The 15654-nt window shown below is 56.2% G+C and overlaps 6 protein-coding genes across 6 annotated transcripts; 3 read left to right on the top strand and 3 right to left on the bottom strand.

The window, feature by feature from the left end:
- Positions 1-1380: 1380 nt before the first annotated feature.
- Positions 1381-2765, top strand: TRIREDRAFT_4040 (uncharacterized protein; the record flags this gene model as incomplete). Its single annotated transcript, XM_006965489.1, has 3 exons — positions 1381-1658; positions 1769-2142; positions 2359-2765. 3 exons carry the CDS (start codon positions 1381-1383, stop codon positions 2763-2765), a joined length of 1059 nt encoding a protein of 352 aa, XP_006965551.1.
- A 385-nt stretch (positions 2766-3150) lies between these two features.
- Positions 3151-5659, bottom strand: TRIREDRAFT_121977 (cytoplasmic cyclophilin). Its single transcript, XM_006965544.1, has 6 exons — positions 5591-5659; positions 4477-4642; positions 4315-4379; positions 3780-3949; positions 3611-3717; positions 3151-3528 (listed from the first exon to the last, which is right to left on the bottom strand). The coding sequence occupies exons 2-6, from the start codon at positions 4629-4631 to the stop codon at positions 3342-3344; spliced, it is 684 nt and encodes a 227-aa protein (XP_006965606.1). The 5' UTR covers positions 4632-4642; positions 5591-5659; the 3' UTR covers positions 3151-3341.
- A 570-nt stretch (positions 5660-6229) lies between these two features.
- TRIREDRAFT_121975 (uncharacterized protein) lies at positions 6230-8271 on the top strand. The gene is made up of 4 exons (XM_006965699.1): positions 6230-6389; positions 6466-6497; positions 6574-6653; positions 6714-8271. The coding sequence occupies exons 1-4, from the start codon at positions 6308-6310 to the stop codon at positions 8065-8067; spliced, it is 1548 nt and encodes a 515-aa protein (XP_006965761.1). The 5' UTR covers positions 6230-6307; the 3' UTR covers positions 8068-8271.
- A 1170-nt stretch (positions 8272-9441) lies between these two features.
- On the top strand, positions 9442-10104 carry TRIREDRAFT_107644 (uncharacterized protein; the record flags this gene model as incomplete). The annotated part of the gene is made up of 2 exons (XM_006965698.1): positions 9442-9609; positions 9688-10104. 2 exons carry the CDS (start codon positions 9442-9444, stop codon positions 10102-10104), a joined length of 585 nt encoding a protein of 194 aa, XP_006965760.1.
- Positions 10105-10841: 737 nt separating this feature from the next.
- Positions 10842-12719, bottom strand: TRIREDRAFT_62199 (uncharacterized protein; the record flags this gene model as incomplete). Its single annotated transcript, XM_006965543.1, has 2 exons — positions 10842-12361; positions 12416-12719. The coding sequence occupies 2 exons, from the start codon at positions 12717-12719 to the stop codon at positions 10842-10844; spliced, it is 1824 nt and encodes a 607-aa protein (XP_006965605.1).
- Positions 12720-13747: 1028 nt separating this feature from the next.
- Positions 13748-14230, bottom strand: TRIREDRAFT_62716 (uncharacterized protein; the record flags this gene model as incomplete). The annotated part of the gene is made up of 2 exons (XM_006965542.1): positions 13748-13951; positions 14057-14230. Coding segments are annotated over 2 exons (378 nt in total), but the record flags the coding sequence as incomplete, so codon positions are not given.
- Between the last annotated feature and the right edge of the window lie 1424 nt (positions 14231-15654).

Below are 15654 nucleotides of genomic sequence, written 5' to 3'. Positions count from 1 at the left end.
AAAAGCCGACCGAAGAACCCGAAGCGGTTGCCGCCCCAGCTGCCCCTGCCGAAGAAGAAGAAGCCGCTTCTGTCCCAGAAGAGCCAAAGGCGCCTGAGGCTGAGCAAGCCAAGTCCCCCGAGGCGGCGCCATCCGATGCCAAGGAAAAGGAAAAGGAGGCCGAGGCTGCAGAGGCGGATGTGGACGCTATGGAGGTTGACCAGGACAAGGACGAAGCTGAGCCGAAGAAGGCCAGCACGCCGCCCGCGTAAGCCTGTGCAGGCGAGCGAGGCATTCAGCATTCAGCATTCAGCATTCAGCACCCGTCTGCAAGCTTGAAAGCCAGAGAGTTGGTTTACATGAAGCTGAAGAGCTTCGGTTTGATTGATGCAATTTACGTCGTAGAAGGGTAGGATTGGGGCGAAGGAGGCGTTTCCGGCGTGAGGGATACCTACAAGCCATATCACATCAGATGGTGAGATGTTCGAACCATCTGTTGAGCGCTGGGGTAATGTCTTCTCTTGTGTCTTTTTGTTGCTTTCTTGTTTTCTGATTTATACGGAGTCTATATCCATAGCGCGTGCAGATTTCTATTACGACGATAATACAATGACAGATGTCTACATAGTCCTGCTAGTAGAGGATTGAATACAGCGTTGCTTGATGCAAGTTGAACACACTGCTCATTCTCTTTCAGTGACTTACAACAACCCAACTCGGGGCTATCTTTATTAGCACCTACATATCTTCAAGGCAGTATTGAGACCCGTCTGCACCATCATGGCCCCGCCCCCACTAAAAGTACAAGACATCGGTACCTGAGCGGCCACCGAGATTCTCCCGGCGCGGCACAAGGTAAAAAAGGCAAGAGCTGCCAGGTCTCCACCCGCTTCCATTAAGGTCCAGGTATGATGGCAATTGGCAAGGCAAGAAAAAAGAAGAAAAAAAAAAAAAAAAGGTCCAAGAGCCTCGTCGTGTCCCACCACGATATGATAACGATTCCGACAATCTTTGCTGCTATCGCCCCGACGAGATAACGAATAACTTACGAACAAGACACCACTCAATATCATCAACCGCCGTCAATTGCTCCTCCAATGTCCATGTAGCGCCGGTATAGGCAGCCATTGATTCGAGAGCCCCGGCGAGAGGGCAGAAGGACGGGAATCCACGCGCCATTCAGCTCGGATTGACTCAGAGCCGGAAACCTCGACAAACCTCGATCAAGACCATTACCTCCTACGATCAAGAATCCTGTACCGTCTTCCACAAGCCACTGAATCCTCTCAACGACTGTACAAATCACCGCCCGTCACCACCTCCTCATCGCCTCTCCCCCCATCATATCACACAACACACACAAAGAGAGAAGACAAAAAGAACAAGGAAAAAACACACAAGATGTCGTCCTCAACCGCCGGTCCCGCGCGGACCCCCGGGGGCGACGTCGACGCGGCGAAGCTGGCCGTGCTCAAGGAGCTGCTGTACGAGCGATGCCGCGAAGAGGGCGACATGTTCTCGCAGGACGACCTGCTGCGCATGGACGTGATCCCCAACCGCGACCTGCTGCTGCTGGCGCGCGTGGTGCAGTCGCTCAGCGACGACAAGCTCTTCATCACGATGAGGGAGGCGTCGGGCCAGGTGCTGTGGAAGTGGCGCGACAAGCAGGAGGCGCACAAGTGAGTTTTCTTTCTTCTTCCCCCGAAACATGGTTGCTTCCAGAAGACGAAACGGTGGTCATTGGCGGGTTACTGATTACCCATGTGTGTTTGCGTGTGTGTGCTTCCAGATACAAGCAGTGCACGACGGACGAGCAAGTCATGGTCTACTCGCTCATCGACGACTCCGGCGGCGACGGCATCTGGACGCAGACGCTCCAGAAGCGGCTCAACATGCACGACTCGGTCCTCAAGAACGCAATCAAGCAGCTCCAGGCAAAGGGCCTCATCGCGCCCTTCAAGAACGTCGAGCACCCCAACAAGAAGATGTACATCAAGGCCTCCATCCGGCCGAGCGACCGCGCCACGGGAGGGCCCTGGTACACCGATCAGGATCTCGACGAGGCCTTCATCGAGGACCTGCAGCGCGTCGTGTTTGACTTTATCAAGCGGCAGAGCACCTACCACAGCACGCACGGCGGCGCTTCGAGGGCGGCTTCTTCGAGTCAAGGCACCACCAGCAAAGCACCCAGCAAAGGCATCATCAAGGGCGGAGATGCGCCCAAGGGCAAGAAGCGCGACGCCTCCGAGATGGAAGCCAAGCCCATCGCCCCCACGAGCAATCCCTCCAAGCCAACTACAACAGCAACAGCCACAACAGCAGCAAACACATCCTCCTCAGCCGCAGCACCATCCTCCCTCTCCTCCTCCTCCCGCAGAGAACCGGCACTCCTCCCCTTACCAGCAGGCTACACGGCCTACCCCACCGTCCGCGACATCGCCCGCCTGCTGTCCTCGAGCGGCATCACCAACAACACCATCCTGTCCGAGGGCGACGTCAAGAAGCTCGTCGACGTCCTCGTCTGGGACAACCTCGTCGAGCCCGTCAAGGTCGCCGGCAGGGTCGGCTACCGCGTCTCCCGCATCGCCCGCCAGTCCGTCGAGAGCTGGGCCGGCCGCGACGACCCCACGGGCCGCGCCGGCGGGCCCGAGCTGTACGTCAGTCCCCTCACCGAGGCGCCCTGCGGCCGGTGTCCCGTCTTTGAGCTGTGCGAGGAGGGAGGCCCCGTCGGGCCGAGCAATTGCGAGTATTTCCAAAAGTGGCTGGGCAAGGAGGATATTTTCTAAAGAGACAAAAAAAAAAGAAAAAGAGAAAAAAGAAAAGGACGGAGGACTTTTCTAAATTGTACGACGATGTCGGATCTTGCATCATTTGGAGTTCGTCCTTTCTTCCCATCTGTCTGAATTGTACAAGGATTTCATGCACCCTTTGTGTTCATTGGGCGACTGTATATATATATCATCATCTGTTTCTACATACTCGGCAGGCGCATCACAGGGAGGCAGGCTCAGTATCACTCACAAGTTGTACGCAGAATCAACTCGGAATAGAGACAGTCTTGGTCTCACTGCTAAAACTACCAATCTTACTTGGTCAGGGCATCACATTCGCGAGTGTACAGGATGAGCTCTTGCGGGTTACTGGCACAAGCTTTATCGTGACCTTCCTTCTTGATGCAACAGATGTGTATTTTTTTTATATGCTTTGCAGCACCGTAAATGATTGGCTAAAGGATATGGCGAGGTACTTTTATAGTCTCTCTGGAGCGCTGAAGCCCCTTGTTTAAGCCGCCCACGATGGCTTCATGGACCCAAACTTGCCACCACACGGACATGCAGAGCATTCTGCCAACTTGCACAAGCTTACAGGACACCGCTGTCGACAATGGTGGGGCGGGGCTCGTACTTGACCTTGCCGTCATCACGGCCGGTGGCCTCGAGGGCCTGGACGACAGCCATGGACTCCTTGTCGGCAACCTCGCCGAAGACGACGTGGCGGCCGTTCAACCAGGAGGTGACGACGGTGGTGATGAAGAACTGGGAGCCGTTGCTGTGGACGAGGCGTTAGAGCAGTGCGCCAACAATGCATGCAGAGTCCCTTGAGCAGAGATGGATTAAGCGCTCCGACTTACGTGTTGGGGCCAGCGTTGGCCATGGACAGCAGACCGGGGCGGTCGTGCTTCAGCTGGAAGTTCTCATCGGCAAACTTCTCGCCGTAGATGGACTTGCCGCCAGTGCCCTAGAATTGGAGTCAATCATCGACGCCCTTGAACCGATGGCTATTGTGAGGGGCGCCCATACGTTACCGCGGGTGAAGTCACCACCCTGGAGCATGAAGTTGGGGATGATGCGGTGGAAAGAAGAGCCCTTGTAGCCGAAGCCCTTCTCGCCGGTGCAGAGAGCGCGGAAGTTCTCGGCGGTCTTGGGGACAACGTCGTCAAAGAGGTTGAAGTTGATGCGACCGGTTTGCTCTGTGGTGAGAGACGTGTTAATGCCAAGCTCTATCCGACAGCTACAGCTACAGGTACAGCCAGGTGCAGGTACATGGTGCATGAGGTGATGTTTTTGGAGAAGGGTAGGGGGGGACCACTGCGTCACCGCTTGTCCCCACCATCGGATTGACAGCGTGTAGTGGGAGCCAAAAGAGCAGAGCCGACGGGAAAGGAGAGCAAGGGGGGGGGGGGAGAGGAGAGAGAGGAGAGAGAGGAGAGGAAGAGAGGAAGAGAGAGGGCAAGAAGAGCTCGGTGTGAAGCTCGATCTCGGTCTTGCTTCGCCTTCAAAAGGCTGCTGCTGGGCGAATTGATGCGTTGTCGGACGGAATTGGAGCTGGACTCACCCTTGATCTCGTTGGTGGCGCGGCCGTCCTTGAAGACCGGGCCCTTCCAGGCGATGTCGAAGTAACTGGAAAGACGGTTGTGTTAGAGAAAGGAACCGAGTTGTGCGGTGGATGAAGCTGAGCCGAGCTGGACACAGCTGGTGAGGACAAGGCCAAACTTACACCTTGGTGTTGGGCATTTTGGCGGGCTGTGAATAGAATCGGGGAGTCGTAAAGGAGGTTGAGGCGGTAATGCGTTGAGAGAGAGAGAAAGTTCTTGAGGCCGGGGAGCAGAAGTTATGGCGGGGTAGGAGGGGTTGGAAGAAAGCTGATCTCATTTTGAACGTGACTGGAGGGGTAACGTTAGTAACGCGTGCTGGGCCAATCAGGGCGCCCGACGGTGGCAACAAGGGAGACGGTGGGGTGCGACGAGAGGAGCCGGTCACGTGAGCGGCCAGGGTACGAGCGAGTAGCGGACTCGTACACGTACGAGGTACCCGAGTACCTAGGTAGGTACTTCCAAGGGACGCGACAGCAGCAGCTTGACGTCGCCCAAGACCTCGGAGGTGCCTGGGAGAGCTCCCAGAGCTTCTGTGGCAAAAAAATGGAAGAAAAAAGAGAGGGACAGCAATTGCTTCTCCCTCCTTTTCCCCAGCGTTGAGTCGTGCAGCACCTGCCAGATCCCTCACAGCAGCCGCAACCAGCCGCAGCGGCGCTTTGGCAATGGCTCCATCTCCCCTCCGGCCCTCCAGCCAGCATCCCGCTCAACGGCCAACCGCTTCGCCGCCTTCCGATCGCCAGCGAGACGAGCTGACGTGAACTTGGCGTGCGGCCGAGAGCTGCAGGCTGGCTGTGGGCAGAGGCCCGCGCTGATTGGACGGCCGAGCCAGGGAGCCCTTCCAACGTCTTCGCGCGGGCGGAGCTGCTCCGCCTATCATTTGGCCCATGCCTTTGAGCAAAACTGGCTGTTTGGCAGTTTGCAAAACGATGGCAAACAGAGAGCAGGGACAAGGAAGAGGAAACAAAACCGGTTCGAGAAAAAGGCCGAGACGAGGCGGTGTCATTGCTGGGTGGTGGCAATCGGGGCTGCCGCTGCCTCTCCTGCTCCTGCTCCTGCTCCTGCTTCTGCTCCTGTGCCCTGGCCGTTTTGCCTCGACCTTGGCTTCAATCGACGGTGCTGCCTTTGCTGAGGTGTGCTGTGTTGACATTCCCATCTCACTCGCATAAATGGGTGGTGGCTCTGGGTGTTAAAGGACAGAGAGAAGCAGCAAGACTGAAGGAAATTGGTGCACCGTACCTTGGCGTCAGACAGAACTTTACAATAGGCAAGGCAGTTGATGACGATGACGATGGGTGATTCTACGCAGAAAAGGTCCAGCCAGAAGATGATGGGACAGCCAGCAGAGGAGTGAAAAAGTTTTGGGTGATGTCAGTCACTGAGCGCAAAGTACCGTTTTCTGGCCTGAAGTCTCAGGTTGCCACTTGGTGTTGTGTTAGTACTAGTATGTAGGTACCTGTGCCATTAATGTCGGTGAGCCGGGCATTTGGCAGAGCAGCTCCTGGATATGTACCCGTTATCGATCTGGATGATGCGCCCGTGAAAAACAAACAAAAAGACATCACATCAATGGCGACTGCTGAATTGCTTTAATACATACCGAGAGATTGCATACAAAGTACCAGTCTTTATTACTGTAGGCGGAGAGGAAATCCTTCTCCCGTATTGCCGTTGTTGTTGGCACCGCACGGTACAAATCTGAAGAATATGCACAGTCCGCCGTCCAGCCATTCTCTCTTCTCCCCAATCAGGCAACGCGCACCACGTGACTGTGGCGCCCTTTGCGGCCTAGCTCCAAATTAGTGTCCAAGTGTCCAGGTTCGGCGACAACGTGGAAAGTGGAAAGTGCCAGACAGCCAGAGTCTCGTCACCCGCTCTGGCATCTTGAAAGACTTCCCAACTGCTCTCCTTTCGACATCCTCTGCTTCGGTCTGCTACTCCTACGCGCTCTTCAAGATGGATTTCAACGACTTAAAGAACACCGTCTCGAACCTGACCTTGTACGACCTCAAGGCCGGGTTCCGGAAGGCGCAGAATGGTACGAGGCGTCCTCCGCTGGTCCCTGGCGCTGCTCATGGGAGAGGCTGATACTGACGCGGTTCGATGTGCCTTAGCCGTCATGAACTACACCGAGATGGAAGCAAAGGTACGCTCTCTTTGCTCGCGATGACAATTGCAATTCTAATTAGCGAGAGAACTCCTGCTGACCTCGAGCGCATCAGGTCCGAGAGGCGACAAACAACGAGCCCTGGGGAGCGTCATCCACCCTGATGCAGGAGATTGCCAACGGCACCTTCAACTAGTACGCACGCGTCTGCCCTCGGACTCGCAGGGTCCTGTGTCCTCTCTAATGCTCGTGCAGCCAGCAACTCAATGAGATCATGCCCATGATCTACCGCCGATTCACCGAAAAGTCCGCCGAGGAGTGGCGCCAAATCTACAAGGCCCTGCAGCTGCTCGAGTTCCTCATCAAGCACGGTTCGGAGCGCGTTATTGACGATGCGCGCGGCCACATTACGCTGCTCAAGATGCTGCGCCAGTTTCACTTCATCGACCAGAACGGAAAGGATCAGGGCATCAACGTTCGTAATCGTGCCAAGGAACTGGCGGAGCTCCTGGGCGACGTCGAGAGGATCCGCGCAGAACGCAAAAAGGCACGAGTCACCAAGAACAAGTACACGGGCGTTGAGGGCGGCATGACCTTTGGCGGCGGCTTCTCCAGCGGCAGTCGCTTCGGCGGCTTTGGCAACGAGTCCGGCTACGGCGGCAGTGGTGGTGGTGGTTCCGCTGAATACGGCGGCTACTCCGGCGGCGTGTATGGCGATGGCGGCGGCTTCGGTGGCCAGGCAAACGACTTCCGCGACACCCAGAACCGCTCCGAGAGATTCGAAGAGTACGACGAATTCGACGAGGGCGACCGGCCGGCCGCCAGCTCTCGCCCTGTAAGGACTTCTACCCCGAAGAAGGCGACAGCACCGCCTCCCAAGCCAAAGGAGCCCGAGGTAGACCTATTCTCATTTGACGAACCTGCCTCGACTGCTCCCGCGCCGTCGTCGAGCAGCTCTGGCTTAGCAGCCCTTGCCCCTACCAGCACTACCAACGACGATGACGATGAGTTTGACGACTTCCAATCGGCCGCCCCGGCACCGTCGGCGACAACGACGACAACGGCCGCGCCCATGTCGCCAACATCAGCCTTTTCGCAGCCTCTGTCGCCCACCTCACCCAACTACTCGAGCACCCAGTTTGCTGCCCCTAAGCCGCTGTCGGCCCCGCAGCAGGCCGGCATCAACCAGATGGTCAACCTCGCCTCCATCTCACCAGCCAGCAGCGCCAACCCGACGCCTACGGCCAGCTCTGCGTTTAGCGTGCCGATGCAGTCCGCCAAGCCTGCCGGCTACCAGCCTACGGGCCCCAACTACTTTGGCACCGTCCAAGCCCAGCCGACGGGGTCCTCAGTCTCGTCCCAGACCACCAGCGCCAGTCTGCAGCCTGCGAGCAAGTCCAACGGCAAAGCTGCCGCGGCCGGCGGAGACGCCTTTGGTGCTCTCTGGGGCAAGGCCAGCGCCGGCATCAAGAAGCCGAGCACGCCCACTGCCGGACCGGCTTTGGGCCAATTGGCCAAGGAGAAGAGCAGCGCTGGTATCTGGGGGGCTCCCGCGCCAGCCCCTGCGGCTCCACAAGGAGGTTCTGCCTCTGGCGATCTGCTTGGGTGATGATGAGACCACCAGTTTTTTGAGAGAGGTTGATGTCGTACAGGACAGGGGGTCGGGAACGGTCTAAAAATAATGAGCGTGGTGGCTGAAGGAAGGGAGGGGGGGGCAATTGTATGACCAAAAGTAGTATTTGAGACCATTGAATGCAAGCGACGAGGAAGCAGGCATCTTGTCATGTTGGGAATCTTTAGATAGGCGTTTGCGGCGCGTCATGTTGATTGAATTGGCAATACAAAAACGAGCTGAAGCAGCCAACCGGATCTCATCCCTCGGCAGTGACTTTTTGGTTCAAGGAAATAATACTCCGATTTAACACGAGATATATGCGGCCAGACATGCAGCCGCCCCTCTGAAACGAGGTCAGGAACAAGTCCACAGCTGAGCCTCACTCAGCATCATCCATGTAGCACCATGTTTTTTTCGCTGCTGCTGTGATGCCGGACAGGGTTTGAGCGAGTCTCTCGGGGCCAATCGTCGGGAAGATGGGGCGCGATGCTCGGGCTCGGCGCTTAAAATAATAACAGATGCGGCGGATCGGGAGAATGAGACAAGCCAAGGGATGCCTGGAGGGGGCAAGGATGATTATTTCGCGATTAGGGAAAACAGAAGAGAGAGAGGAGGGGAGAGAAAGATAGAAGGAAAGACAGAAAGACATTGTCTTGGGCGTGGAGAAGATCGGTGAGCTGGGACATGTGAAACGGTGAGCGCGGCTATTTTCAGAGGTGTTGTCGCTTGTGCGCGGCAAGAGAAACACGATGTCGATCTTGCTTTTTTTTTTTTGCGGATCAAAAGGGTGATCGATCTGAAGTAGGTATTAGGTACTAAGGTATTATGTGACAGAGGTTAGTATATATAAGAGTGCTGCTTTGGGGTCATGTTTCTGTCTCGACTTGTGTCTTATTCTCTCCATCTCAAAGCATACGTTGTTTCCCAATTTCCTTTGTGGTTTCCTTGAGTATCATTTCCTTGTGTTTGTTCCTGTTCATTTTCCTTGTCTCTGTCGGTATTTCACGATATATATCCATCAGACTCGCGTCTTACACCAACTTTCGACATCCTTCTCTTTGGCACTTCATATATACAACCTCACAGGTGCACCTCCCACAAGCCCAACAGACTCTTCTCTTTTATTTTTATTTTCCCGTCTCCTTCTCCTTGTTTTACTTTCCCAATACATCTTCAGTCAGTTCGACCCAAGTGTCGAACACAAACACCGCCAAAATTCCACCCTCACGCCTCCCTTCTCCGATTCCCACCTACTCGAGCCGCCTCCCCCTCAAAACAATAAACGCCACTCGTCCCAGACTCTCCCTCAGAATATCGTTCCCTCCTCCTCCTCCTCATTCTTCATCTTCATCGTCCTCCAGAGATACAATGGGCCATCTGCCGGGATTCGGCATCCTGGGCGCCGTCTTCATGGCCCTGAGGCTCCTCCAGATTGTGTCTCTTGTTTCCGTCATCGGTCTCACGGGCAGTCTTGTCAAGGACATGGTGGAAGAAAAAGTAGCTGTTGCATCTGCGATTGTCGGCACGCTGGTCGTTGTAAGTCCCCTTTTCTTGCTCAATATATGTCTGTAAAAGCGTACAAGTTGTTTGAGAGACTGACCAAGATTCAACAAGGCCTGCATAGCAACGGCATACACCCTCACCAGCTCCATCCTCTTCTCCCAGCATCTCCTCCCTCTCCTCATCGCCACCGCAGCAGATGCCACATTCCTCATCGCCTTCATCATCGCGTCCTGCATCATCGGCAAGCCCGTGCACAATCTCACCTGCAAGACGCTCCCCAACCACGGCAACGCAGGAACATTCATGTCCTCCCTCTTCACCACCACCACCCCATCATCATCATCCTCCAGCATCACCACCATGATCGACCCCAGCAAAGCAGCCTGCCACACAATCAAAGCAACATGGGGCATCTGCATCGCCAGCACAATCCTCTTCTTCGCATCCGCCACCATTGCAATCTCCCTCTGGAACACCCTCAAGCGCCGCCGCGCGGACCGTCCCCGCAAGACCATCGACTGCGAATGAGGGTACGCCTGCCGCGATGGCTTACGGGGGGAAACTACTACTGCTGCGTCTGCCGTGCCGCCTCGTGATGGTGGTGATGGCCTGCGAAAGGGCCGGAGCCTGGGGACGTTGGCCATGGCGACGGCGCAGCACCGGCGGGATGCGAGGTCGCTGTATGATGATGACGACGACGATGAGGACAGCGATGACGGGGATTTCGATGAGCATCTTGTCCCTGCTGTCCATCGTCTGCTTAGCGACCGGCATCCGTACTTTCCCCCGCCACCTGCGGCAGCGAAGAGGATGAAGAGGAGGACGAGGCGTCCGGTGGAGGAGATGCCGCCGCTGCCTCCTTTGCCGGCCTTTTTGACTCGATAATTAGAGGTAAAAGGTGATCGAAGGAAGAAGAATGGAAAGAAAGATCACCCACATAAATACATGTATAATGGTTGGAAAGGGAGGGCTTGGTAAACAGAACACACAGGATGTGGATTAGACTCAGACTTGTCTTTTGAAAGAGGCATTTGCCCCTTGGAACAATCGCTAACAGGGGCAAACGTAAAACACTCATGCACGTGTGTGCAGAACATCAGCAAAGTAATGGTCATCGAAAACGAATTAGAATATACAAATCAGGCATTGAGATATACAAAGGACATGGCACATGCAAAATAGAGAAACAATGGACCAGAGAAAACCCTAGGTATTAATTAGTTGAGTAAACCAGACAAGGACAATGGCAACACCAGGAAAGGGTATCATAACAACACAACTCCATGCCCCAGGATATTCATGCACTGCGCCACGTCCCAGCTCTCGTCTAGGGGTCGCCGCGCCCACACCCGCTCCATAATGTTCATGGCCTCCCTCAGCGACCCAAACGGTTGCAGCCCGCCGAGTCTGGCCACGATGGTTTTGTACTTCACCTCATCTTCGGGAGGAGCCAAGCAGCCGGCGACGCATAGCGGCCAGGCCAGCGCCCCCAGACAGGTGCCGCTAGGAAGGTTCAGGAGCAGGTGGGTGGTTTTGGACACGGCGCTGCTGATTTCCGGACACGACGGCTGCCAGCCCGTGAGGACCGTGTTGAGGTAGATCAGGGCCGCGTAGAGCCAGATGGTGTTGTGCATCGCATACGACGGCTGCTCGCTCAGGACCGGCACGGAGATGACGGTGGCAACCGTATCCGGCCGTGGGTCCGTGTTCTGGATGGCCATGATGCCCCCCTTGATGGCGTCCATCAGTATCGTGCCCCGCGACAGGAGCTCGTTGATGGACAAGGAGCCGGCCAGGCTCTGGGACTTTTTCCATGCGTGCAGAGACGCAATGTCGCCAATTACCTGGAGGACCCAGTTGTGCAGCCCGCGGAACTCCTCCATTCGCAGAGGTCCCTCGCCCATGGTGCAGGGGCTCCACTGGGTTGTGTTGCAGGAGGGCATGATGGTGTTTTGGTAGCTGTACAGCCGAGGAGGGCACGCAAGCGTGACGCTCGACAGCACGTCCGTGTAGAGCAGGTTGGCCGTGAAGAACCTGCAGGCGGCCTGGCTCGTGCTCCAGGGCCGCTTCATGCCCATCTCGGGCGGCGGCCAGCGCTTGTTGACGAGGCCGTAGAGCATCTCCTCCCAGCCCTCGGGGTCGGGCAGGATCTGCCGGAACAGGGCGATGGCGGCGTCGAGATGCAGCTTCCAGTTCTCGCGGTTGCCCATAGCGACCTCGAAGATGAGCAGCTGGATGATGCTCTCCATGACGACGAGGCCGTCGCGCGGGTTCATCTTGCGGCTGTGCAGCGAGCTGACCTCGCGCTGCAGCTCGCGCAGGCCCAGCTCCATCTGCGTCTGCAGATTCTGGACCATCTTGGCCATGCACTCATTGTGCTCGGGCTCGCCGTTGTTGAGAATCAAGGCAAAGTAGTAAGAGGCCAGGGAGACGGTGATGTGGTAGAGCGACTTATTGTTGGACTGGAGCGCGTCCATGACCCAGCCGCGGCCGCCGACGAGGATGTGCGGGCGGTAATGGGGGAACAGGTGCGGGAAGACGTAGTCCAGGTACATGCAGGTGTAGTGGATGTCGGCGGAACGGTCCATCTCGGCCTGCTCGTCGACGCCGCCGCCGCCGCCAAACGCCTGGCTGTGCCAAGGAACCTCGGGGGGCGACGTGCCGGCGGTGCTACCCGAGACGTGGCTGTTGGGCGATTCTTTGGTGGACGGCGCCGACGTCGCGTCGTAGGCGTGCCCTCGCTCGCGATCACGATCACGATCTCGATCACGATCCCGATGCCGGCCTCCGTCCCCATCCCGGTTGTGGTCGCGGTCCCGATCCACGTCCGCCCCGGGACCGTCGTCGCTCAGGCTGACCTTGCTCGTGCCCGTCTCCAGCAGCTCGAGGTACTTGCGGTCCCGCCGCCGGCTGGCCTGCTTCTTGACCTGCGCCTTGACGTGCTCGGCCATCTCCTTCTGCTTGGGCCCGCCGTCCATCCAGTCGGGCTTGACGTCGCCATAGTGGCATGTGATCTCCAGCGCGGCGCATCCCGAGCACTCCGGACGGCGCTCGTCGCACTTCTTACGCCTCAGCCTGCAGGTGTAGCAGCCGGACTGCGACCGCACCTTGGAGGAGGACAGGATATGCCGGAGGGAGGGCATGGCCTCTTTTATGTTGTTGACCCCCTTGGGAGAGACGAGGAACTCGGGACGCGGCCCCCCGTTGCTGGACTGTAGGTTCTCACGGGATGCTCGTGCGACTGGCCGCCCGCCGGCTCAGGTGAGGCACGACTTGCTGCTGCGCGTTACGTTGTTAATAAGGTATATAGTGAAGCAGGGAAGTACTGTAATGAATATTCGATATTGATACACAGATGGTGGTGGTTGAGTGAAGTTGCATGTTTACTAATGCATCAGCACGCTGGATGACACGGGCTGGTGCTAGGCGGTGGTGCCAATCTGCTGCAGGGGCAGGCCAGCTAGTAGTACTACTATAACTACCTTACTGCAGGTAGTACCTGTAGTGCTAAATTGTCCGCTCTGATTAGTCAGTCCCGCTGACGGGTCTCGCTGGGGTAGTAATAAGGCTGAGGCGATCCGCACAGTGTCGATGCTGGGTGAAGTCTACTAGAGATGGATGATTACCCGGTACCTAGACGTGCTTTAACTCGTTGGTACTACAAGATATACCATATGTGTAGACCATCATGGGTGGGATGAGATTCGTCTATGCAATGCCCTAGCTCCTAGCATGGCGAGTGATCTGTCTCAACAGCAGACATACGGTTGAGGATGAGGCAAGCTTATGCCAACATGGAATTTCAGCATTTTGTAAAGGGATGGTACAGTAATGCCAAATACACTTGATATATTGTGCCCTAGCCGGACGATTCCACACTCATATCGCACCACTGGAAGGGTTTCTAGTCTGATGACATAGGGTCCCCTGATCCATGCCCACCTTGGTTGCCATTCCACTCAAGTATCTTCAGTCCCCTAGCCCAGATTCGCTACCTTCTTTCGCCAAGTCGATGCGAGGGAATGCAGCAGCCTGCGCCTAACCGCAGCAGACGGTAGCACAGCTCGCGGCACTCGTCTTGTCGTCCGAGCTACGCAACAGGTCAGCATACAAACGAGGCTCGGGGTGGTGTGACGTTTCCCACGTCTCCCGCGTGGCTTTTTCCCCCTTCTTACCCAGCGGTGAGCGGCTCCCAGTGGAAGACAAAGGAGCCAATGTAGGCGCCGATGAAGATGCAGATGATGAAGTAGCCGTTGTAGTACATGGCCAGCAGCATGACAATGTAGGCGACCGAGAACTGGGCCACGTGCAGCAGCGCGCGGAGGGCCTGCTGGAGCACGCTGGGACGAAAGGCCGGCACGGCACGAGGAGCTGCCTCCAGGCTGGTGACGGACTCGCCGCCGGCGGCGTCGGCAGCAGACTTGGCCGGCTTGGCCGCGACGGCGACGGGAGTCGAGGAGGCGTCTCGAAACCTTGCCACGTGCTGCTTGATCAGGAAGCGGTCGTATTCCTTGGACAGGCGACGGAGGAACTCGAGGGCGATGACGAGCAGGATGACGCCGATGCAGGAACCGGCGAACATGCCCTTGGAGGTGATTTGCCAGTGCTTGGAGATGAAGCAGGTGTTCATGACGTTCCAGTTCCAGAGCATCTGTGAGGGGGGGTTTTGGTTAGCTGGCCCTTGGGAACTGGTATCTGTGGTGGTTGGTTGGATGTTCAGGGGGGGGGGGGGGGGGGTTTCAATACCGAGATCTTGCAGAGTCCTCCCTTTCCCATCATGGCGCTCATGTCGTGGTCCATGCCGCCTCCAGTGGCAGCGGCAGCAGCAGCAGCCGTGGTGGCCGATGCCATGTCCATGGCCATGGTGGTGGTCATGCCCGAGCCCATGCCCATGCCCTTGTCCATATCCATCACGGCTGTTGCTGGAGGAGGCGAGCTGCGTATCGTTTGGGGATCGAGAGGAAGAGAACACAAGTTCGAGAAAAGAGAGAGAAGAACTTCTCTGTTTTGATGGAGAGACGAACGAAGAACAGCAGTGACGGCGTCCAATCTGCAAATTGTCAAACAAAAGGCAGAGCAGGTGCTGTTGCAAAGAGGTACTACTAGGAGGTGCTGCAGCTGGCACAAGGGGCGTGGTATTTATAGGGCCAGCGCATTGACCGCCTCTCGAGGAAGCACAGCATCAAATCATTTTGATTACTGCTGCTTGCCACCTGATGGACGACTTTTCAGGGCATGGAGGTACCAAAAGCGCTGGCGAGGGCCCTGGGCTGCCAGCAGCAACCCTTTGGGGGTCTCTTCAGGTTTGCTCTGGAGACTCGCTGTAATGTCCTCCATCCGTGCTATGGATCTATTCTACATCTATGGAATTAAAGCAGCGGGTGCCTACATTGACTCGAATCAAGGGCTACTGGGAGGAATTCAATCACAGACGGAGACATTTCTCTTGGCCATGGGCCAATGCGGCTGCGGGCGTTTGAGCAAGTTTTTCGAGAGAGAATCCAGCATTAGTGGCCTGATGGACGACAACAGCCAACTCGAACTTGGCGATAGTACACCCTTTTGTATCTAATACGCTCTGTGATGGCTTAGGTATGTTGTCTTTCTTCTTGTTCTAATGCTTGTTGATGTCAAAGCAGGTAGGTAATATCAGATCTCGAAGCTGTAACTTCTGACGCTACCTTACCTAGGTATTCATTCATACGAGCTCCTCCAAACTGAGCCGTGCCATCCAAAGAAGATGGCCACCATGAGCAACATCAAAAGGCATCAATGTGGCGAAATGCATCATATATTTCAGCTTTACGAGGTACAAATCAGTACCTTGGGAAGGGGAAGGAAAATCCCCAGCCAGAGGGTCTGACATACGAGACCAACTCTCGTCCCCAACGCCTCGTGTCACCCTCCATCTCGAAAAGAAAAAAAGAAAAAAAAAATTGTCAACGGGGCTCGACTGCCGAGACAAAATCCTCTGCCCCTGCTCTGTGTCTGCTCGTAAACAACCTCCAACTCCCCAGGATACCAGTCACCCTCCCAGGCTGGAAATAAAAAAATCCATTGCCCGCCAGACCTTCAAAA

Source organism: Trichoderma reesei (genome assembly GCF_000167675.1).
Source record: "Trichoderma reesei QM6a unplaced genomic scaffold TRIREscaffold_10, whole genome shotgun sequence".
Taxonomy (NCBI): Eukaryota; Fungi; Ascomycota; class Sordariomycetes; order Hypocreales; family Hypocreaceae; genus Trichoderma; species Trichoderma reesei.
The sequence above is the reverse complement of the archived record's forward strand: the minus strand, read 5'-3'. Positions and strand labels throughout refer to the sequence as shown.